This window comes from Gopherus flavomarginatus, chromosome 21, assembly GCF_025201925.1.
Source record: "Gopherus flavomarginatus isolate rGopFla2 chromosome 21, rGopFla2.mat.asm, whole genome shotgun sequence".
Lineage (NCBI taxonomy): Eukaryota > Metazoa > Chordata > Testudines > Testudinidae > Gopherus > Gopherus flavomarginatus.
In genome coordinates this window covers 9,516,963-9,537,696 of record NC_066637.1, presented here as the reverse complement: position 1 = coordinate 9,537,696, position 20,734 = coordinate 9,516,963, and the positions used below count along the sequence as shown (strand labels likewise).

Here is a 20,734-nt window from a genome sequence, read left to right as displayed (position 1 = left end):
ACATAACGTTCCTAAGGTAGCACCAGCAGTTCTTTATATGGAAAGGCAACTTGCGGGAAGCGTTCAAGGAGTTTCTCAGTGTGGATGGGGCCTTTGTAGGGAAGCACATCTTCCACGTGTGTACAGGAAAGAGCGAGAGGAACTATTGCCCAGTGGTTAGGGCACTACCTTAGGACTTGGGAGACCTGGGTTTGAATCCCTGCTCCAATCCAGGTACTAAGATACTGTTCTGCTGGAGGCCAGATAAGTGCCTAAGATAGATATTGAAATGCCAGCTCAGCATTTTAGCTCTGCCTGCCTGCATTGCAAATTCAGCTGTAACCAATACTTTACCATAATTTGACAGTGGGATTAAAACACGCCGAGGGTGCTGTCTGTGCTGCAGAAGGGAACCACCCTTTAACTGTGTCAGGACAGCCACATCCATACCTCCTTGTTGCAGGATTCCCCTGTGCTTCTCTCGTCAGATGGGATTGGCTCCCTCCAGGGTGGTTGACAAGCTGCTAAGCAGCCCTGGCAAACATGTGACTTTCTAGGAGTATTAGAAAGTGGGCACCTACCTGTGTTGGGTTACTGAGACATGGTGACCTAGAACCTGTCTTGGGGTGTTTGGTAGGAGAGGGAGTTTGTGCGGCTAGGACTCATACATGCATGTGCCGGTGAGAGATGAGTGGAAAGAGCCCACCTGCAAATCCACTGATACATCACTTAATTAGCTAAAGCAGTGCTGGAAAGGCACCCAGCAGGGCTTGTGCAAGAGCAATGCAAGGGCACACCCTGTGCAGAGTCGGCAGCTCCTGGATTGCCCCAATCTCCCTTTCCAACAGTGGGACGCTTGCTGCTTTCAGCAGCAAAGCTCGCTGGGAGTTGGGTCTGCCAGTTCACAGTTGTGGGCAGTGGCACCAGTGAGGGAGGCAAAATCCTGGCCTGAATTTCCCTGTCCCTCCCCTAATCCCCTCGCAGCGTGGCACCTTGCAGTGCTTCGACCTGCCCCAGGCACGGCTGCCTTAGGAGCCAGGTGAGCTAGAGGAGATCTGTACCTTCTGCTGGTTCAGCTAATCTTCCAGGGTCTTTTGCTCGGATAAAGTGGCCTTTGGCAGCTGCTCCCCAGCTTTGTGTACTCCGCCTCGGCCCTGTCTACAACCCCATGGGAAGAGCCTATCCCATTATATCACGTCGGCCCTAGATGCAGCTGTCACTCTGGGCATGGCAGCATTGTCTCCAAAACGGCCTTTTGACCAGGAAAAGTGACCCTGCTCCTGTGGCACATCTTGAGACACTGTGCCTGCGTCTCACAAAGCAAGGGAGCACAGAGGCAGCTGAGGAGATCACTCCTTTTCTCTGACTGAGTGAAAAAACACCTGTAGAGCTGGAAACCCTTCCAGCACTGAAGCGGTAACCTTCCCTTCCTTTCCCCCTCCCTGGTGCACACACCAGAGATCAAAAGAGAGCCCTATCTCGGTGGAAACGGGGCCACGCTAGCGCTGCTGTCAAACAGAGCAGAACGTTCTTGTGTCTAATATGGAAATGTGAGTGTATCAGAGGCTCAGAGCAAGGGCTGCGCTGACAGGTCATGGAGGAAGCTTTCTCCCTGGGAGACAATTCCCCAGTAAAATGTTCACTCCCACAGCAACAGCGTGGTCTGGAGATGTGCTCCTCTGATCCCTGGAGACAGAGAATAAAACTGCATTATTGCAAAGAGAGCGAGAGAAGAAAAATCAGGGAGAGGGTTTTTTTTTTCCTATATGAGCTGCTGAAAAATAAATCTGTTAGAAGCCTCCTCCGCTGAGGAGATTTAAAAGTAGGCTGGACTAACTGCTGGAAAATACATGGTAGGAAGCAAACTTGCCTTGGCTGGATGACCTCGTGGCGCTGTCATTCCCTTCTTTCCTTCTGTGAATCACTTAAAAAAACCTCAACAACAACCCTACAAACCAACAGCACTACTTTGTATCTTTAGTTTATACAAAAACAGACCTGGCCCTGGCTGTGGGCCAGAGCTGGACAGTTCAGATCGAGATTCTCCAAAAATGTGAAGGTCTTCAGATCTGTGTGTTTGGTCCAGACCTCTCTCCACTTAAAAAGCTATTGAGGAACAATAGTCTGGCCCTGCTCCTGCTCCCACTGAAGTTTGTAGCAAACCTCCCTGCTGGGCTGCAGTGGGCACAGAAGCAGGTGCTCTGTTGGTTGGGACAAGAAAACCCGGGTGGCCACAATCCTAACACTCAGCTCTGGCTTTGCGTCTTTGGCCATAGCTGAGCTCACAGGGCAAAGGACAGAACACTGCAATGCTGCAGGCTGCCCTCTCTGTCTGATTAGAGGAACCAGGAAGGGAGTCTGGCTTTGTGGGGGCTGGTAGCTGTTCCCAGCTACCTCTTAGCTAGTGGTTGTTAAAGGAGACGGTCTATCTGCAGTTAGCCCTATTGGAGGGGAATTATGCGATGCCTTGCTCAGGGGATGAGTCTCAAGCAAAGGGTTCCATTTTTCCACCTTGAATTGTGAAGCCCCAGTGTGTCACCGTTGGGGGAAGGCCATCAGCAGTGGGGGACAGTGGCATCGTAGTCTGCGTCACAGAGCTACAGAGAGCCTGCCCGCTCTGAAGGTCTGGTTCCCTTGTAGCTGACGTTCTGGAGGGCACAAAAGGTTGTGATGCTGTCACTGTGTTGACAGAGTGAGAGAATGATGCATTCACATGCGCACACCCAGAGCCCTTGTTACGGGGCCGGCCAGGAGAGAGCAGAGAGACAAGCAGATGTCTGTCTAGGCCCTTGCTTCTGAGCTTCGACACTGGAGTCCTTTTCACACCTGGCGGCTGGAGGAGATTTGACAAGATCAGTCTCCCGCATTACCCCCTGGTAATGACAAAAGCAGACAGCAAAGCTGCCGCGGAGCTGGAATTATCACTGGCTGAGTCATGTGAAATCTCCAACTATAAGTGTGGAAATCCAGCTTTTCTCCCTCCCTGTCCTCCCACCTTGCACCTGAAATCTGCTCTGGGGCTGATTGGATAGAGTTTATGGTAATTAAGTATCATTATCCCCCTCCCCCCTTTTTTTTTCCTAATGACACCGCTGTGAAAAAACCTCAGTGATTTTTCTAAATTGGGGTCTGGGTCTTGTGGTTTTTTCCTCAGAGCTCCAGTTAAGAGCATCAGAGGGGGGTTGAGACAGTTGATGCCTCTCTGAGCTTGCTGGTGAGGAGGGGTGCCAGGAAGGCAGGAGGCTGTGGGCGGTCTTGTCAGCTAGGAGAGCCGGGGGAGGTGATTTGGAGGGGAATTCCAATCCCTTTGCTCTTTCCTGAAAGCACCGGCCACCTGCTGCACAAGCGGTTGCTGCGGTTGCCTCTAATTATCCACCACTCCTCTTTTGAGTCAATCGGCTGTGTGGCAGATGCACCCCATTGAAGGGGTGGGGTCCAATTCCTAGCACTGCGCAACACAACTCGGGCTTTGAACCTGTGAATTTCACAGGAAGTCCATGGTCCTTGAGATACAGAAACATGTCACTAGGGTGTCGTTTAGTGGTTGCAGAGTGCTGTGCTGGGTGAGAAATTGAGTGGAGCTCTGTCGTTGACCCCAGCAAAATTGGACAGAAATCATGTGCTCATTCTCTGGGCTTTATACTTACAAGGGAAAGGAGCTGTGTGAATGAGGGTGGTGTTTGGCGGTTCGAAACCCAGGATATTATAAGCTTTTTGGCTTCATTCTCTTCTTGGGGTTTTGGAGGAGGTGGAACGGGTTTTTTTTTGATTGATTATGACGGTAACATCCCCAGTTGAGATCAGGGCCCCACTGTGCTAGGAGCTTGATTTAGGGGAAAAAAAAAAAAAAAAAGAGGGGGCAGAGTGACCCTGCCCCAAAGATCTTATGCTCTGAGTGGACAGGACAGGCTAAAAGTAGATGGGGAAGGAGAAGTGAAGCAACATGCCTGAACTTGCACAGCAGGGAAATGGCAGAACTGGGATTAGACCCAGGTCTCCTCAGTCCTAGTCCAGTGTCCTATCTGTTGTACCATGCTGCCTTTCCAATGCTGCTTGCTCCCCTCAGTGATCATCCTCTCAGGGGATATCCAGACCAGGGGACCTCTTGGTTGTCCGAGAGGTGTATACGTAGCTCTAGTCACATGACAGAGTGCAAGTCATCTTGCACTGGTGTCAAGTGACTGGAATTTGTCCCTTTGCTGCCATCTTGGATTTACGGCCAACATGGCAGCAGTCTCGGGAAGGCCTGAAGGGCTCAGACATGGAGACGGGGAGCGAAGGAGAGAGAACTCAGAGCGTGCACACAATGGTTCCATTAATAGATTGCTCTCTAATTCAGTCAACGTGCTGGCATTCTAGTGAAGCTACGCAATGGGCAGGAGCCCTCCCCCCGCCTTCCCTCTGCCCGCTAAAGCTGTTATTGGGAGTTTCTCTGTGAGTAATGAAAAGGTTTTGCCTGTGGGGATGATCCAAGATAAAATAGTGTTAGAGCAGCCCCTGCCAAGGCGCGAGTGTGGTAATTACTCTGAGTTCTGCTTACAGTAAACAAAAGCTGCTCTGGATTTTATCTCCCCTGGTTGCTATAGGGGGGTCCCTATTGCCCAGGGAGCAGGTGGGGCCTTTCTGAAAGGGATTCAGCTCCACACAAGACAGCAGGGCTTGGCAAATGTGGAGGCAGGGATGTATGCAGTAAATCTGTTAGTCACTGAACCTAATTTTGCCTTCACTCTCCATGCAATCCCAGTGGATTCAGTAGGGGGGAAGCAGAACTTGCCCACCTTACTTGGAGACATTGGTACTGCACCTGTGAGCAATGGGAGGAGGGTTGGCCCCATAAGTTATATCAGGGCTGGGCTGAGGTAGTTTGTATGGGTTTTTTTTCCCTTGTGGCTCTGCTGGGGGCTAGGCGTCCAGCTGATTTCAGGGTTCAGTTAAAAGAATCATGTGCTTGTTACTCAGACATCAACTGATTCTTGTTCAGCTACTCAAGCTAACGAGGGAATCGGTGGAGTTGTCCTCTGCCTCTTCACAGCATCCATCGTCGTGAGGTGTAGGTCAAAGTTGGCGGTATTCTGAATAAGTGACAGTCGCTGCTCCTCTCTTGCGAATAGCCGAGCCAGTTGGGACGAGGGCAAGGGGGGGCGGTGGTCTGATAACTGCATCTCTTTTGTAGCTATTGTTTCATTGCGGTAACCTCCCACACATTAATTAATTTACCTTCACAGTGCTCTTGGGAGGTCGGCAAGAATTATCACCTCCATTTTACAGATGTGGAAACTGAGCTATAAAGTCAGATTAAGTGACTCGACTGAGGCCATATAGGGAGACTGTGGCAAAGGAGCTCAGATTCTGAACTACATGACCATTCGCTTTCTCTCGGGGTAGAATTGTGGGCAAGGCGCTGGACTCAGGCTTAGTAGACTTGAGTTCAGTTCCCAGCTCACACACAGATTCTCTGTGTGACAGACCATTGGCAAATCCCTCTCTCTGCCCTGTGCCTCCGTTCCTCATGCCTACTGCACAGGAGTGTTGTGAAGATAAAAACCAGACTGTTTCTGTGACTTCCCTTTCGATAGCTGAGTGGACGGATTGTCAGTGCTGCTCCTAGCAAAACTGGTGGCGTGCTACCTGTACTGCAGTTCTCAAACTCATCTACAGGAAGCTGTTGAGCAATGAGCATCTCCATAGTGAGGGATTACCTTGCCCCTCTCTGTAGCCACCTCCTCCAAGCATGTTCCAAATGGCAGGCTTGAAAAAAAGGGGTGGGTGTCTATTTAGGCGTTAGTTGAAAAGAGAACTAGCATCCCGCAAGGGGAGTGGATGAGAATTCAGTACGTCTTTCATCGTGTGTTTGTGGCAGCAACTGTCCTCCTTTACCCCCTTAGGTAAAGTGAGTTTGCCTGTAATTTTGTTTGATTGTAATGTAACACTCTTGTCTTCCTACAGGTGTGTGTCTGTTTGCGTGTGTGTGTGTGCATGTGCTGAGTTTGAAGTTTTTTGTGTTAAGAGTATATGCATGTGTTTGGAAGGGGTGTTGGGAGCATAGATACATGATTGGGGGTGTTGGTCTGCAGATTTTGTGTGTTGAGGGTGTGTGTGCATGTGTTTGGGGGAGTTGGGTGCTTATGCATTTGTGTCGGAGAAGGGGTTAAGTTTGGAGGTTTTGTGTGTCAGGTTCATATGCATGTGTTTTGTGGTATTGAGGGAGGATATCACCTGACTTTCATTCTCTGTCTAGTTCTCTGATCTCCCTGCACTGATGTGATTTCTTCCATCTCTCTCTCTCTCTCTCTCTCTCTCTCTCTCTCTCTCTCTCTCTCTTTTTAAAACCTTGTACTCTTCAGAAAATTCCCACACACCCGTGCTCGAAGACTCAGTGACTCAGATGACCCCAGAGGAACACTACAGACGGATGATGTCAGCCCTGAACGAACACAGCACCTTTGAGGAGCAGCAGCAGCAGCGCCTCTACCAGTTGGCCAACAGCATGGCAGTCCCCAGCCATGGTGGTATGGGCTTTCGGGGGGGAGGAATGGGCTGGATTTGTAATGTGTTTTATTAAGTCTCTTGTTTCGTTAGTTCCCTGTGATCTCTGATACTTTATCTAGCAACTGTCATGGGCTGTAACAACACCTAGTAGTGAGAATGGAGTGGATCTGCTGTGAGCTTTGCTTCTGAGAAGCTTAGACAATTAGCTTGTGATTGCAGCCGATCTATCAGTAGCGCAGGGTCCTCTCCCCTTTCTCCTTGTCTTGGAGTCTCACAACCCAAATATTCAGAATCCTTGGTGCAAGTGTGACTTGGTCAGAAGTGGAGTGAATTTAGTGGGCTCTGCCTAGTCTCATCTCATCACAAGCCCACCCCGCCCTTTGGCCTCATCCAGAATGGTTGGCAGGCTTGGCTGAGCAGAGGCTTAGGGCTTGGACAGATGAGGGTGTGTGGTCACTGTCGTGCAGTGGCAGTTCTGTGAGAGGATCGAGCGCTGGAGTAGCATGAAGTGTTGCAGGATGTAGTTTAGTGCATTGGCAGTGCTGTGCATGGGAAATTCATACAGCACCTGCCTGCCATGTGTCTGGCCGTAGTTGGTGTTTATGACCCGCCACCTTGTGAGGATTCAATTCACCGTGTTTTTAGGAATGAGAAAAGTACCATGCAAATAAGCCCAGGGTGCAATGAAAACTGTTCAGCAGGAGAATGCATAAGCCAGTGGGAAATGTGTATCTGGGGATAGACAGATAGATTCATCCCTGGTGTGTAACTTCATTGCTCTGGAGATGAATTGGTCCCGCTCTAGCTGAAACCAGATCTGCTGTGGGCAGAGGCTTGGTAAACCTCTGCGCTGAAAGGGAGAAACCTCTTCTGTGCCCAGCATACTCATGTTGTGAGAGTCTCATCAGAGCTTTGCCACAAGAATACTGTAGCCAGCTTCCAGGCACTGCTTTCCTTGCAGCCACAAAACACCAGCAACAAGGCAGAACGTTGGGCTGTCTAATGCTGTGTTGGGTGTTATGGGGAAGCCAAGATTCTTCCGCCTCACTCTGGTTTAATTCAGAGTAGTTTAGGCTTTGGCTGCACTGGGGTATTTTTTGCACGGATGGAGAAAACCCAAGTGAGGATGGTGCTGCACCGACGTAGGGAGTGTTTTGTGCTGGCGTAGATTTAAAGTCAGATAAGCTGCACATGTGCCAATCCTCTTTTACACTGCTGCAGCTCGTCTATATGAGGGATTTGCACTAGTGCAGCCACATCAGTGCAAAATAAGAAACAACCCAGCCCTTAAAAACAACCCCCAATTCTGAAAAGGTTTTTGTGTCTTGCTACTTCTGCTCCATTACCCTGAGGATACTGCTGCTTCTTCGGGGGAGTTTGTGCTCTAGTCCTTTGATTTGTGCTTTAATTAAATAATAAAAATAAAAGTGTTTGTCCCTCATACTGAAGAGCCCTGCTCAGAGCCAGTCACAGGGTGTTCGAGGTATCGCGAGCATCACCTGTAGGGGCACTAGTGTGTTAGCAAAGCAGCCAGGGGGAAATTGGGTCATGGTGAGAGAGCCCACATGTGTTGTACAGGCGTCAGTCTGTGTGTACACCTTCCCTTCTCTTGTGCATGTATGACATGCTGGCACAGGACTGGCTGTAGCCAAAACAAAGCCATTAATTATGCCCGTGCCCTCTGCCTTTTCAGATGCAAGAGCAGGTGAGTGAGGGGGTGTCCCAGGGTGAACCTCTGGAGGAGCAGGGGTGGATTACTGAGCTGCCTTGGAGGAGGAGGGATTGTTGGCGAGAGAGATTTGACAACTATCTGAGCACAAAAGGTGAAGGTGTCACTGGGAGATAGAAATTACACGGCACAAGATCCCTTAGTCCATGTCCAGCTCTCTTCCTCCGAACCTCTCTCTACGTAAAGCCTTCAGCTGCCAAACTGTATCTGGCATGGATTAACCAGAGAAAGAAAGAAAGAAAGAGAGAGAGAGGGGTTGGGGGAGGGAGGGGTAAGAGGCAGAGCAGCATCAGCAATGTATCTGGTGAAGACTTGAAGGAGAATCTCCAATCTGGAGTAAATCCCCAGGGCTGCTTGTTAGGTTAATAAAGAGGCTGCCTTCCCCTTCCACTCTCCATTTGATTTGATTTGCTTCTCTGGGTGGCAGGAAGGTGATCCTGTTTAATGTAGAGTTAGGATTTGTTCAGCATCACAGGCACAGCAGGCACCTTCCCAGACACGCAATGCGTGTGAGCGCAGCACACCCACAACACACACACATAGGCGCTGTGTAGAGACATGCAACACATCTCCACAGAGGCACAATGCGCACAAGCACAGTGCATGCACAGCCGGTGCATAGGCACAGGACACGCAAACACAACCCGAGTTGGTAGACAGAAGCAGCATTCACAGTGAGTGTGCCCTGGCACAATACACAACTGCACATAGACATGACATGCACAAGTACATTATACACAAGGACAATACAGAGGCACAACATATGCTTACACAAAGGTGCAACACAAATTGTGCATGTTTGGTATTCACACAAGCACAACAGACAACATATGCTTACACAAAGATGCCACATGCACATGTTGAACACACAACATGCACATACACATAGGTACAGTACACACAGCAGACATAATACATGCACAGGCACAACATGGGTACACAGTGTACACACAGACACAACTCACAAACCCATATACAACATATGCATGTGTGCTGGCACGATACATAAGCTCATATGCAACACACACCTACATGCATGTACACAGGCTTATTACACAGACTCACAACAGGCCAACACATAGGCCCAACTCACTTGGGCACAAATTGGGCACCAGACATGGAAAACACCCCCCACCCCAGGCACAACACATGCACCAGAGCAGCTGATGCCACAGCACTTCTATCTCCAGAGCAGCTCATTGCAGTAAAAAGCCTGACATTTTTTAAAATTATGATTAAACTGTCTCCTCAGCATTTCTGGGAGTGGGGGGGGAGTCCGATTCTGAGGTTTCGGGGTGGGCAGGAGGAGAGGGGAACGCTGCACAGACAGGCTTTCTTGTGTAACGTTGACAAGACAAAACTTTAGTGTGTTTTGGATTAGCGCCACACCACAGGCCTCTGGTTGGGCTATAAATTATTAGTGCCAGGACAAAGCGCAGTTTATCTGCAGGCTCACACGGAGGCACCAATAACGTTAATTATTTAGAAAATGTTAATAATTTAGAAATCTCTCTTTTTTTAATTGCTTTTCTTTCCCATTCCCCCTCCCACACGCTGCTGCCTTCCTCCCAGCATCCCGTGTTCTGAATTCAGTCCATCTCCGTGCCTGGAACCTCTATCCACCAGCGTTGCAGTGTCAGTCACTCTGATTTCCCAACTGTCAGAGTGCAGGATTGTAAATAACAGATCCTCCGGGGTGGGGCAGGAGGGGCTAGGTGATGGAGTGGGGGAGGGAGGGAGCGACGGGAGGGGAGGAGGAGACCAGAAGGTATACGGGGGAGTTGTTGCGGTCATTCAGGATCAATGCAGCTTCTGGAATTGGCTGCATGCCAGACTTCTAAATTACAGGCACTGTGGCAATAAGGAGTGACCTGGGTTTTTCAGATAATTAATTTATAAACATCAGAGGCACGTGGTCCCTGGCTCGGCAAATTTTGCCGACTTTTTATGTGATCTGATGGGGCTGCTTGTTTCCCTCTCTCCTACATGCCTTTACAGTTTAAAAATATAGATCATTTTAATGTTTGTTCCCTTTCTTCTTTTTTTAATGAGTTTGCATGTACATGAATGCGGCAAGAGGTACCCTAGGGACCGAAGTCCTGTTTATCCACAACTCAGGCGGTGGCTGTGCAAGGTTTTCCACCCCAACCTGCTCTTCCGCCAATGGGTCTCAGCCCTGACTGGGAGGACCCCAGCTAAGGGAGTTGAGTCAACATGGCCAGTTGATGTGTATTGGACACTTGTGTGGGTAACGAGAATGTGGCTGGTGACATGCTGTAGGATAGGAAAGAAAATAGAAGGGATATAACTTGTTATGCTCCAAGCTGTAAGCCAAACTCTGCTCAGCGTTAGCAAGAAACTTCCCCTGGGAGGCTGTTCCATAACTGCCCACCAGGGGAGTTCCTTGCATCTTCTTCTGATGTAGCTGATACTGGTCACTGGTTGGAAGCAGGATACTGAGAGATGAACCATTGCTTGGCTGATGGTCCAGCAAATTCCTGCGTTCTTCATCATTGGTTTTTGTTAAAAGCACTGGGCGGGGTGGTGGTAAATTTTCATTGTGATGTTGGAACTGGACCAAGACCCAGAATACTCGTGTCATGCAGGCTGCTTATGCTTAAAATGGTGATTTAGAGGTGAAAGGCTTTCTCTTCCCTTACCCACCACCCCGAGCCATGATGCTGCACTTCCATGTGCTCCCCACTTCAGCTTCTGGAAGTGCAGAGGGAGGCTGGGTGTTTGCCGCTGGGGCATGGGGAGAGTGGTCTACCAGTCTCTTCCCCAGCTGTGAGGCAGATATGAGGGGGAACTCCGGTACAGCGCAGTGTGAGGATGCACACCTGCCCCCTGGGTTTTATGCTGGATTTGATGCTGCAGGACCTCTCTCTTCATTTCAGATCTACTCACTGTAGGCACTGCGGGTGTTGCTATTATTATTTGTGTTACCATAGTGCCTAGGACCCCCAGTCACTGACCAGGAGCTCCCTGTCGTAGACATGGTACAATCTGTTGCTTGATCTTTGTCAGTGTCTCATGCTGAATCAAATCCTGTAGGGGCAACTCTGCCAGATGATCTTGAGTGGGAGGAGGGAGTAGTAGACCTCGGAGGCTGATCGTGTTCAGAGATTTGACCTGGGGAACCTTTGACTGGAGGGCATTTGGCCTGGCTGCAGCTTTTTTAAAGCTTTAAAACATGTCTTTGCTGCATCCATTTTCCAGCCTCCTTGCATGGGTGTCAGATATTTAAATAGCTATTGTTTCTGGAAAGGTTCTCAGCCTGTGTGGGAGGGGTGTGAATGTGCATCCATACATGTGCAATGTGTGCACAAAGGCACGTGTATACAGTATGTTTCCATATTTGAATTTGGAAAAAAAATTGTATTCACATATATGACTGTATACTATCTAGACTTCTCACTAATGCACAGGACTGAGAATAAAGACACGTGAGGGTCTAGCCCCAACTCTGGCACACACATACGGGGTGAGCCTGTGCCCCCGTTTTCCCATCAGTAAAATGGGGATAGCATAATCTTAAGCACCTCTGTAGTGCTCTTCAGCCCTGGATCTCAAAGCACTTTGCAAAGGCAGGAAAGAATTATCCTTGTTTTTACAAATGGGGAAACTGAGGCATAGAGGCGAATTGACCTGTGTCACAGCAGTACAAACATGGTATTAATAATTATGACAGATTGGTAATGGCTAAGGAGTTAATGCAGGCAAAGCACTTTGAGCGTTTCATGGAAGGTGCTGCAGAAGTACAAAGGATGATGATTGTAATATATACTCCGACAAACACCCTGTTCCTCTATTCAAGTACATTCAGTTTGGCTCTGTCTTGGCTTCCTCTGACACAGAGCAGTAGATAGTGGGTGTGAGGAGGGGGGTTTCCTGTCTGTGTGTTTTCCAGTGTGTCATGAAGACAATAACAGAGGTTTCACTGCTGGGCTGGTGCAAGAGTGCAGAGGTAGGGTGCCCCAGAATTGTGTGTAGGCAGTAGATGAGGAAAGGTAAGCCCAGCGTGGGGGAAGGAGCACGGCTTGGAGGCGGGGAATCTCCTGATGGTTAACTCTGTGGTGGGGTAGCACTCCAGAAAGAGTCTCTTGCAATGCAGGCGGCTGTCTCTTCTGTAACTAATCTCCCTAGCGTTTTCATTGGTTGTCCTGGGCTGCTCTGGTCCCTCTGGTGGATAAATGCATCAAATAGAATAATTAGTAAAGTGTGGTACCTGCACAGCAATGCCCAGCTTGGAATGCTGTACAAACACCAGCTAATTAGTGTGCTGTAATGATCTTGCTGGGGAGGATTTAATACTCCCATTTTACAGGTGGGGGAAACTGAGTCAGAGCAGCTCCAGGCTTGTCTACATGGACAATGGAACCAAAGCAATTGTAAGTCACACCGTTAGTTATTTTGACGCAAGTCTGTATATAGATGCTTATTTCAGAATCACAGTGCTCTAGGGCTGTGGCTTGGATCCCATCTAGCATTTGCTATGTTCCTGTGCAGTGGGGCATTCAGATTCTGAAATAACAGTGCGCACATGCTGCCTTGCACTGAAGTAACTTGAGGTGTGAACTGCAGCCCCCTTAGCTATTCTGGTTTCGTTTCCTGTGTGGACAAGCCTTCAGCGACTTGGCCTAAAGCGGGAGACCGCACTCCAAGTTAGGTTTGAGAGATTCAGGCTCAGTGAGCTCAGCTTGAGAGCAGGAGCTCAATGGGGAGGGGGGCGTTGCAGTGACCCCTGTTCTGCCCTATGTGAGGCAATCTCCTCCCTGCACTGCCCCTCCTTAAAAATGAGTGCGACTCTCCGGCTGCAAAAGGTGAGTGAAGCAGGAGAGATGAGACTCCTTCCCCTCAAGGAGCTTAGATGGGGCTCTTAGCATGACCCCTTTTCCCCTTCCCACTAAGTAGCCTCTAGTGCACAGCCCTAGGCTATCCAGAAAGGCTGCTGGGGCGGCTAGCTTACCCTCCCCGCTGTAGCGATTGACTGATTTACTGCCTGACTCATTCCCCACCTCCCTTGAAACCTTTCCATGGAATTCCCCGCGTGTGCCCCAAGGCTGAGCTGCAGGAGCCCTCCCAGCGGGGAGCACGGCCCACGCACTAGCCCGACCAAGGCAGATGTTTCTCATAGTCTGTTTGCAAGTGCCAAACCACTGCCTCCCTTCAACACCCCGCCCCCCCATCAGCTCTGGGCATTGCTGAGGCTCCAGGTAGGTGAGGGGGAGAGTAAGTGTTGTGCGAGACTTAACAGGACAGCAGGGATATGCAGGCAGCACGGGCTGGGATATGAATTCCAGCCAGTCAGCACTGCTGCAGCAGGGGGAGAAAGCAGAGCCATGACTTACAGTTAACGCTGTGGTTCTCTTGGTCACAGATACTGTTGGGGGTCAGGGCAGAAGAACGTGATCTTCTGGGCAAGAGGCTATGGGGAGGGTGGGGTGGAGCCTGTGGAGGCAAAACTTTTGCAACCCTGCCCTAGTCCTCTGACAGGTCGGGAAATGGGCAAGTCTCTTACTGGCTCTCCTGTGTGTGCACCATCCCTTTTCTGGGGGAGGAGGAGCGCTGTGTGACCCATCATCAATGGCTATTAGCCAAGGTGGTCGGAGATTCAAGTCTGCAGCCTCCTGCTCTGGATGTACCTAAACCTTTGACTGCTGGGACTGGAGGATAGAGGCTGGATCACTCAGATTGCCTTGTGTTCATTCCCTCCAAAGCATCTGGCACTGGCCACTGCTGGAAGACAGGATACTGGGCTGGACAATTAGTCTGACCTAACATGGCTGTTCTTGGGGAGGGGGGTGAGCTGTAGTTCTGATTAGTCCACCAATTTGGGCCCCTTAGGGCTTTGCCGAACGGGCCAGAGTCACTGTATCCCCCTAATCTTTGCCTTAGGAAGATTTCCCTCCCCCAGTACAGTGACTCTTGCAACCAGTTCCCTTCCCCACAGCTGCGGCCCTGGATCCTATGGGCCAATTGTCCTGGGACTGCAACAGTGTGGGTGCTGGGCTGTGGAGAGTCTGACCTCAGCAGGGGCCCTGAGGGCACGCACTTCCAGAGTCAGGGAACGAGAGCCACTTCTCAACATGCTGCACCCAGGTGGGGCTCTGCTGACTTGCCAGGTCAAGCAGCCATGGTACGCCCCTGTGGGCAGCTATGTAGCCACGTGGGGTCAAGTCCAGCCGGGGAGCTTGGCTATGGCCCTGAACTCTGGGCCTTGTCCCCTCTCCACTAGTGGATTGCAGGTATTGATGCTCATAAGCACTGGGCCCTGCCTAGTGAGGGGGCCCTAGGTGTCCAGCGGCTCCAGCCCCCTCAGCAGAGGGTTCACTGCTGCCACCAGCTCAGGCCCCCCCCCCCGCCTGGTGCCGAAGGGAAGAGACCGGCTGCCAGTTCTTTGCCCCCCGGGGAAGGCAGCAGGGTCTTGGCCAGCTGAGGCGGTGCAGCGCTGGGGGGTCACAGTGATCCTGGCAGCAGACGCGGGGCCAGAGCTGGACCCCCCCCGCCCTGCGGTTCCCTAGCGCGGGGCGCACGCAGCCAGGCGCCGGCCGGGCCCGGAGGCAGCGCGGGGAGCGAGCGAGGGAGCAAACCCCCCCCGGGCAGGAAGGCTCAGTCAATAACCCCCCCGCCAGTGACACCATTTCCTCCCGCGGCCGCGGGCGGTGGAGCCAGCTCGCTCCGGGGCAGGCGAGCCCGGGCACAGGCGGGCTATTCATCCCGCGCTGCAAGGGGAGCGAGGCGGCTCCCCGCTGCCGCCGCACCTGCCCGTCCGCCCGGCCGCGGCCCCCCCGGCGCAGCCTGGCTCCCATTAGCGCGGGGAGGGGAGGGGCGAGGCGGCGGCGGGCGCCAGGCAGGGGGAGGCGGCCGGCGGGCTGGGGCGCTGCACGGGGCGCTCGGCGGCCGCCGGCTCACGCGGGCTTTTCCCCCCTCCGCAGATCTGCTCCGAGCGCGGCAAGAGGCGGCGGCGCGCAACCCCGCGGCCATGGAGGCGCATCTCCCCGCGGCCAGCAACTCGTCCAGCCAGCGCCGGAAACAGGGGCTCCCCCAGCACCGCGACACGCACTTCCCCGAGAGGTACCGGCGGGTGGGCGGGGCCTGCGGGACAGCCCCGCCCCCTTCGCTCCGCTCCGCTCCGCGCCCCGGGGGGGTGGGCGCTGGGAGGTGGCTGGCCCCCAGCAGGGGTTGGCTTGGGGCTGCCCAGAGGACTGAGGGGGCCTGGGGCAAAGCAATTGCGGGGCCCCTTCCATAACAAAAAGTTGCAATTCTACAGAATATTATATTCTTATGGGGGGGTCTCTGTGGAGCCCAGGGCCTGAGCCAAATTGCCCCACCTGCCCCCACCCCCTCTGGGCGGCCCTGATGGGTGGTGGGTACTGGAAGGAGAGGCAGGAAGGTGGCTGGCCCCTGCGGCGGTCTGCCCATGGGGGATTGGCTTGACGAGGCCCTTAGTTTTCAGTTTTAATTTTGTTTAAAGCTTCCTGGGAATTTATGGGTGTTATCTTGCAAAAAAATTAAAAAAGGGGGTGGAAGGAAGTTGTTGAGGAAAGTGAACTTTGCTGGGTAAATGTGGGGGTGAACATTGGGGGATGGGAGGACAGAAAAAAAAGAACTAGCAAAAGTGGGAGAGGCCGTAGGAGGCAGGAGGCTATCTCCACACGCTGCGTCCTCCACCTCTTTCACTTCCAGGCCTGCTCCAGAAAGAGAGATGGCAACCAGGTTACCTAGGCCATCTCGGTTACTAAGCTGCCATCTCCAAGGAGGGAGCTGGGTCTGGGAATTCTGGCACTTCTCTTTTTAGGACTCAGATACTGACATACACATCCTCATGTGCATGTGTGTGCAACTTCTACTATGTTGCCGTACTTTAACAGACAGCTTCATGTTTATACTTAGACGAATTTATTATGAACTTAAATACATCTACCCTAGTGTGTGTGTTGGATTTTTTTAACGTAATCAGCATATTCATGTACTTGGAATTCTGTACATGTAAGTTCCAGGGAAGTTTGTTAAAAACGGAATATTATTATTATTATTTATTATTTAATAGCTTTTGTAAAACTCAGAGTTTGTTTGTTTTTTGGCAAAAATCAATAAAACTGTAAACAAAGGAATATGTAGATTAACTAGGCATGTATGTGCCAGGTTGGATGTGTGTGTGAGTGCGTGCATGCTGTGTGTCATCTGGTCTGTGTGTGGTTGCATTGATGGGTGTGTCTTTGGGAAGTATGTGTGTGGAAAGCGGGGATATGTGCATGTGTGACTTTGTGCTTGCACGTTTCATACACGTGCAAGGGTGTCAGTGCATGTGTGGGTGTATGCGCTTGCATGTTAGTGTTTGCACCTTTCTAGGCACGGATGTGCTTGCTCATTACACGTATGTGCATGTGTGGGTTTATGTGCTCTCATTTGGTGTATGGGAATGGGGCTGACATGCACGTGTGCATTTCAGATCCTGGTTTGTGAGTCTCAGGCTGTTGGTAACATTCTGTCTAAATCCTGCCTTGGAATCAGGAGTTGATGATGTCGTGTAACCTGTTCTTTTGGCACAGAACATGCTAAGCTGTTTAAATTAGAATTTTATAGCTGCCCCAGATAATAACAAAAGGGAACTGATGCTCTGGGACAGACGCTGATGAGAGGGAATTTTTTTTTGAAGGACAGGACCTGGAGGTGAGGCTTCTTTGCTCAGCGAGTGCTGCTGGAAACCTGGTTTACCCAGATCATTTATCTCACTCTATGTTATAAGATGTTCCCTCCGCAATCGAGTTCAGAGTGAAATTAAATTAAAGCCGTCTTTGTTTCTTGCACCGATAGTGGAGAAGTGAAGAGGCGGGAGATGGACTGGCTGCCACAGTGGCTGACACCCCCTGGCGGCCCCGGAAAGGGTGGTGGAGGGCTTCACTCTAGGCTTTGCTAATAGTCTTTCTTGATCTCTTATTGAGGGTGAGTGGGAAGGAAACTGGAATAATAATTGAAGTGCGTGTGAGGAGAAGGTGGTTCTTTCAGCTCATAGCCCTGGGGGAATCCTCTGCCTAGTAGCTCTCTGTGTGCAGGGGCTGGGCGGTCCTGATAAACCTTTGTCCTACCGGCTGCACTTTGGCTAACCCATCCAGTACAATCCAGTACAGTCGATGCTTGCTGTAGATAGACCTGTCAGGAATGCAGAGATAGGCGAGTTTCATTGCAGCCAGTTGGTAGGAAAACTTCTCTGACTATGTGTGGCCTGGAAGGCTGCCAGGCCAGCCGGAGAACTGGCTGAGGAAGCGCTTATGGAAGGGTGTGTGTGTGTGTGCACATAAGAAAGGCAAACTAAAAACGCATGTTGATGGGTATCAAGTCCAGGATTTACCTGGGACTGCCAGGCAGGCAGAGAGAAGATAATGAAGCCCAAGCCAGAGTGCCTTAAATCTTGCGTAGAGAAAGTGTAATCCAGTGGGCAGAGCAGGGGACTGCAAGTTAGGGCATCTGTGTGTTTTTTGCCAGTGATGGAGGGAGAGGAGTCTAATAGTTAGATCCGGGGACCAGGAGTCAAGACTCCTTCCTGGGTTCTACTCCCAGCTATGGAAAGGAGTGTGGATTAATTATTACATTGGAGACTGGGAATTAGGACTCCTGGGTTCTATTCCTGGCTCTGACACTAACTTTTTCTGTGAACTTGACCAAGTCACTTACCCTTTTTGTGCTTCAGTTTCCCCATCTGTAAAATGATGCCAATGCTCATTTGTAAAACAGGGTATGTTTAATTATTGTTTGTGAAGGTCTTGAAGGTCCTCAGGTGAAAGGCTTGAGTAGTTGAGTCTTATTGCATGGAGTAAGAATTTCTGGGCCCACCTGCAACCCACTAGTTATTGGCATAAATGCACTGTAGATACTGAGACCACCACTTGTCTGAATTGATGGGTATAAAAGTGAAGGGCTATATTCTTCCCTGGCCTATACACTCAGAAGCCTTGTTTACTTCAGTAGACTTGCCTAGCGAGTAAGTCAGGGCAGTCCTTTATGCTTGATCTGTGTGCAGAAGCTGCCCCCAAGTGCCTGGGTAGGGTAGCTACCCTAGGAGCTTTTGGATGTTTTGTGTGAAAAGTTTAAATCGTGGGCCTAGCTGGACCTGGGCAGGTTTTCTATTCCCCTTGTGCGCAAGGCACAGGTGACCCGACAGATTAATTGTATGCAGCCTTCTGGTCCTGTGAAGAGAGTGTGAGAAGGTTGCATGTGTGTTCTACCTGTTCCTTTAGCAAAGTTCTCAGGTGTTACAATCCTTTGTAAGCTGAGCTGAGGGATAATTGCAGGGGTCCTGCAGGGAGGAGGCAGCTTCCACTATGCCCTGCGGTCAAGTTCGTCAAGTCTGCTTAACATTGGTTCCCATGATTATTATTTGTCCCCAGAGATCCTTAACCACTTGAGTGTTACTTGGGGTCATCCTGCATCACTCTGCCCCCACTCATAAGGGCCATGTTTTGTGCTGCTTTATCATTGCACTACGGAGGGCATTAGGCATGCCTGTAGAAGACAAGGCCACAGATTGCAGAGACAAAACACCCGGAGGGTTAATGTCTCCTCCTCTCTCTTGCTGTTGGTCTTGGCCTCTGGTTTTGTATTTGACTGCTGTGGTCTCTGTCAATAAGATAAATCAAAGTAGCCTTTGTGCTCCTTTAGCAGGAAGGGTGTGGAAAGTCTAAAAGGCGGCTGGCTCAGGTAGGTGGTGGAGGAAGAGGTGGTGGAATGAGCTGGCTCACACAGAGAAAACTGCAGGTGGATTGATGGGGTGTCTTTTCCTGGGCGCATGATATGAGGGGATGTGAGCTGCTGGGCATGATGTTAAAATCCAATTTCAGCTTCCTGTTGGGAGCTTTGTGGGGATCAGGTCAGTTCACAAATATAGTGGCTTTGCTGGCAAGAATAATTAGCCACTCAAGAATTCATCTATTAGTTATGGCAAGGTGGGAAAACCCACACCAGCAACCCCAGTTTATTTATCAAGGTGGCACCACATTTTTTGCAGAGGACGAATTTGCATCCGTTTGGGAAAGGTGTTTTTTTTTTTTTTAATTTTCAGGGGTGAAGAGGGTTGCGGAACAATTACCATGAGCTGATGAATGCTCAGGAAGATGGTTGGGGCTTGGTTTTTGTCCACTGTTTGGATTCATAGTCACTGGTCAGCAGTGGGTCTGGTGGTCTGAGCACAGGACAGGGAGCCAGGTTTCTCGCTGGGAGGCCAAGGACCACGTTCCCAAAGCGCATGTGCAAAAGGCATCTGTTTCCAAATGCACAACCCCAAGATGTGTGTGGATCCCAGAAACGTGGCCTCTGTGGTGAGGGGAGCCACACGGATACCTGGATAAATAGATGTGCACCCGGTGCATGTGCATGGCTAGAAGATAAAACCCAATTCTCTCTGTAGCAGGGAGCAAGTTGCTTCACCTCTGACCTACCTACAACTAACTTACCTTCCAAAAGCAGCAAAGAATCCTGTGGCACCTTACCTTCCAGAGGGGTTTATGTGTATTTTAAGGATCAAGCTAGAGAATTTGGAATCTAGATCCAGACCTTTCCAAGCTCCAGGGTGTTTGGTTTCAGACCCAGAATTAAAGGGTGGCCAGATCGGAGAGGTGTGTTTGTAAAGATGGGGTCTCTAATTGGGAAGATTGGTTAGTTGAATGTTACTAAAGGGCTTGGAAAAGTTCGGCTCTAGATTCCAAACTCTCTAGCTTGACCTGCTCCTACCCCCCACCTCCACCTGCATGATGCTATGCCCCATGTGAAATGGGAAGGAGACCACCCTCTCTAGAGATGAGGGATTGGTTTTGGCTCTGTTTTGTATCCACTGAGTTTCCTCGAGGCTTGCTTGTTTTCGTTGGAGAGACATTTGGCTTCCCAGTTTCCTACACAGGGTGCTAGGCCCTCTGGTTTTCCTGTGGTATCTACTGCTAGTCACTATCTCCATCCTCATTTGAACAGAAGCTTCTTCATCAGACCAGGCTCTGCATATGCGTGTGTAATAAAAGACCCATTAGGTTCCAAGCAGAGGCCGCCAAACCTCAAATCTGACCCAGGCTTCGGAGGTGAAAGGCGAGTGCTTTCATCTGCTGCTCTGTCTTTCCCCATTGGGCTTAGGGTTCTTTTCCATCCACCTCCACCTCCTCTCTTCAGGGGTGGTCTCAGGAATTTGGCCCGGCTATGTGATTGGGGAGGTTAGCATTCCCCTTTCTTCTGGAAAAATGTTTATACCCTGCATCTGAAGTGCATTGCACAGGTGATCAAAATAAGACTGGCCGATCCATAAACCATCTCTGCAGATGGGTGAAACCAGACAGTGTATGTGACACTTCAGATTTGCGTGTGTGTTTTGTACTCGTGTGGAGCTGTACTTTGTTCAGTGGCTAACACTGCATGGCATCAGAGACTTGGGGGTGTGTGTGTAATTTATTTATCATTTCCCAGGGAGCACATAAAATAATGGGGAGTGGAAGGTTGAGGGAGCTGAGTTAATAAAGAATAGTGAAAAACGCCAGGTGCTGGGAAATCATCATG

At 50.5% G+C, this 20,734-nt stretch overlaps 1 protein-coding gene across 3 annotated transcripts in view; it reads left to right on the top strand.

Annotated features, from left to right (window-relative positions):
* Positions 1-20,734, top strand: part of SAMD11 (sterile alpha motif domain containing 11) — a 174,538-nt gene that overhangs the window by 127,611 nt on the left and 26,193 nt on the right. For all 3 annotated transcript variants that reach the window (XM_050931403.1, XM_050931404.1, XM_050931405.1), the window contains exons 7-8: positions 6,324-6,488; positions 15,136-15,274. In XM_050931403.1, the coding sequence (XP_050787360.1) occupies positions 6,324-6,488; positions 15,136-15,274 (304 nt within the window). The remainder of the gene's footprint in view (positions 1-6,323; positions 6,489-15,135; positions 15,275-20,734) is intronic.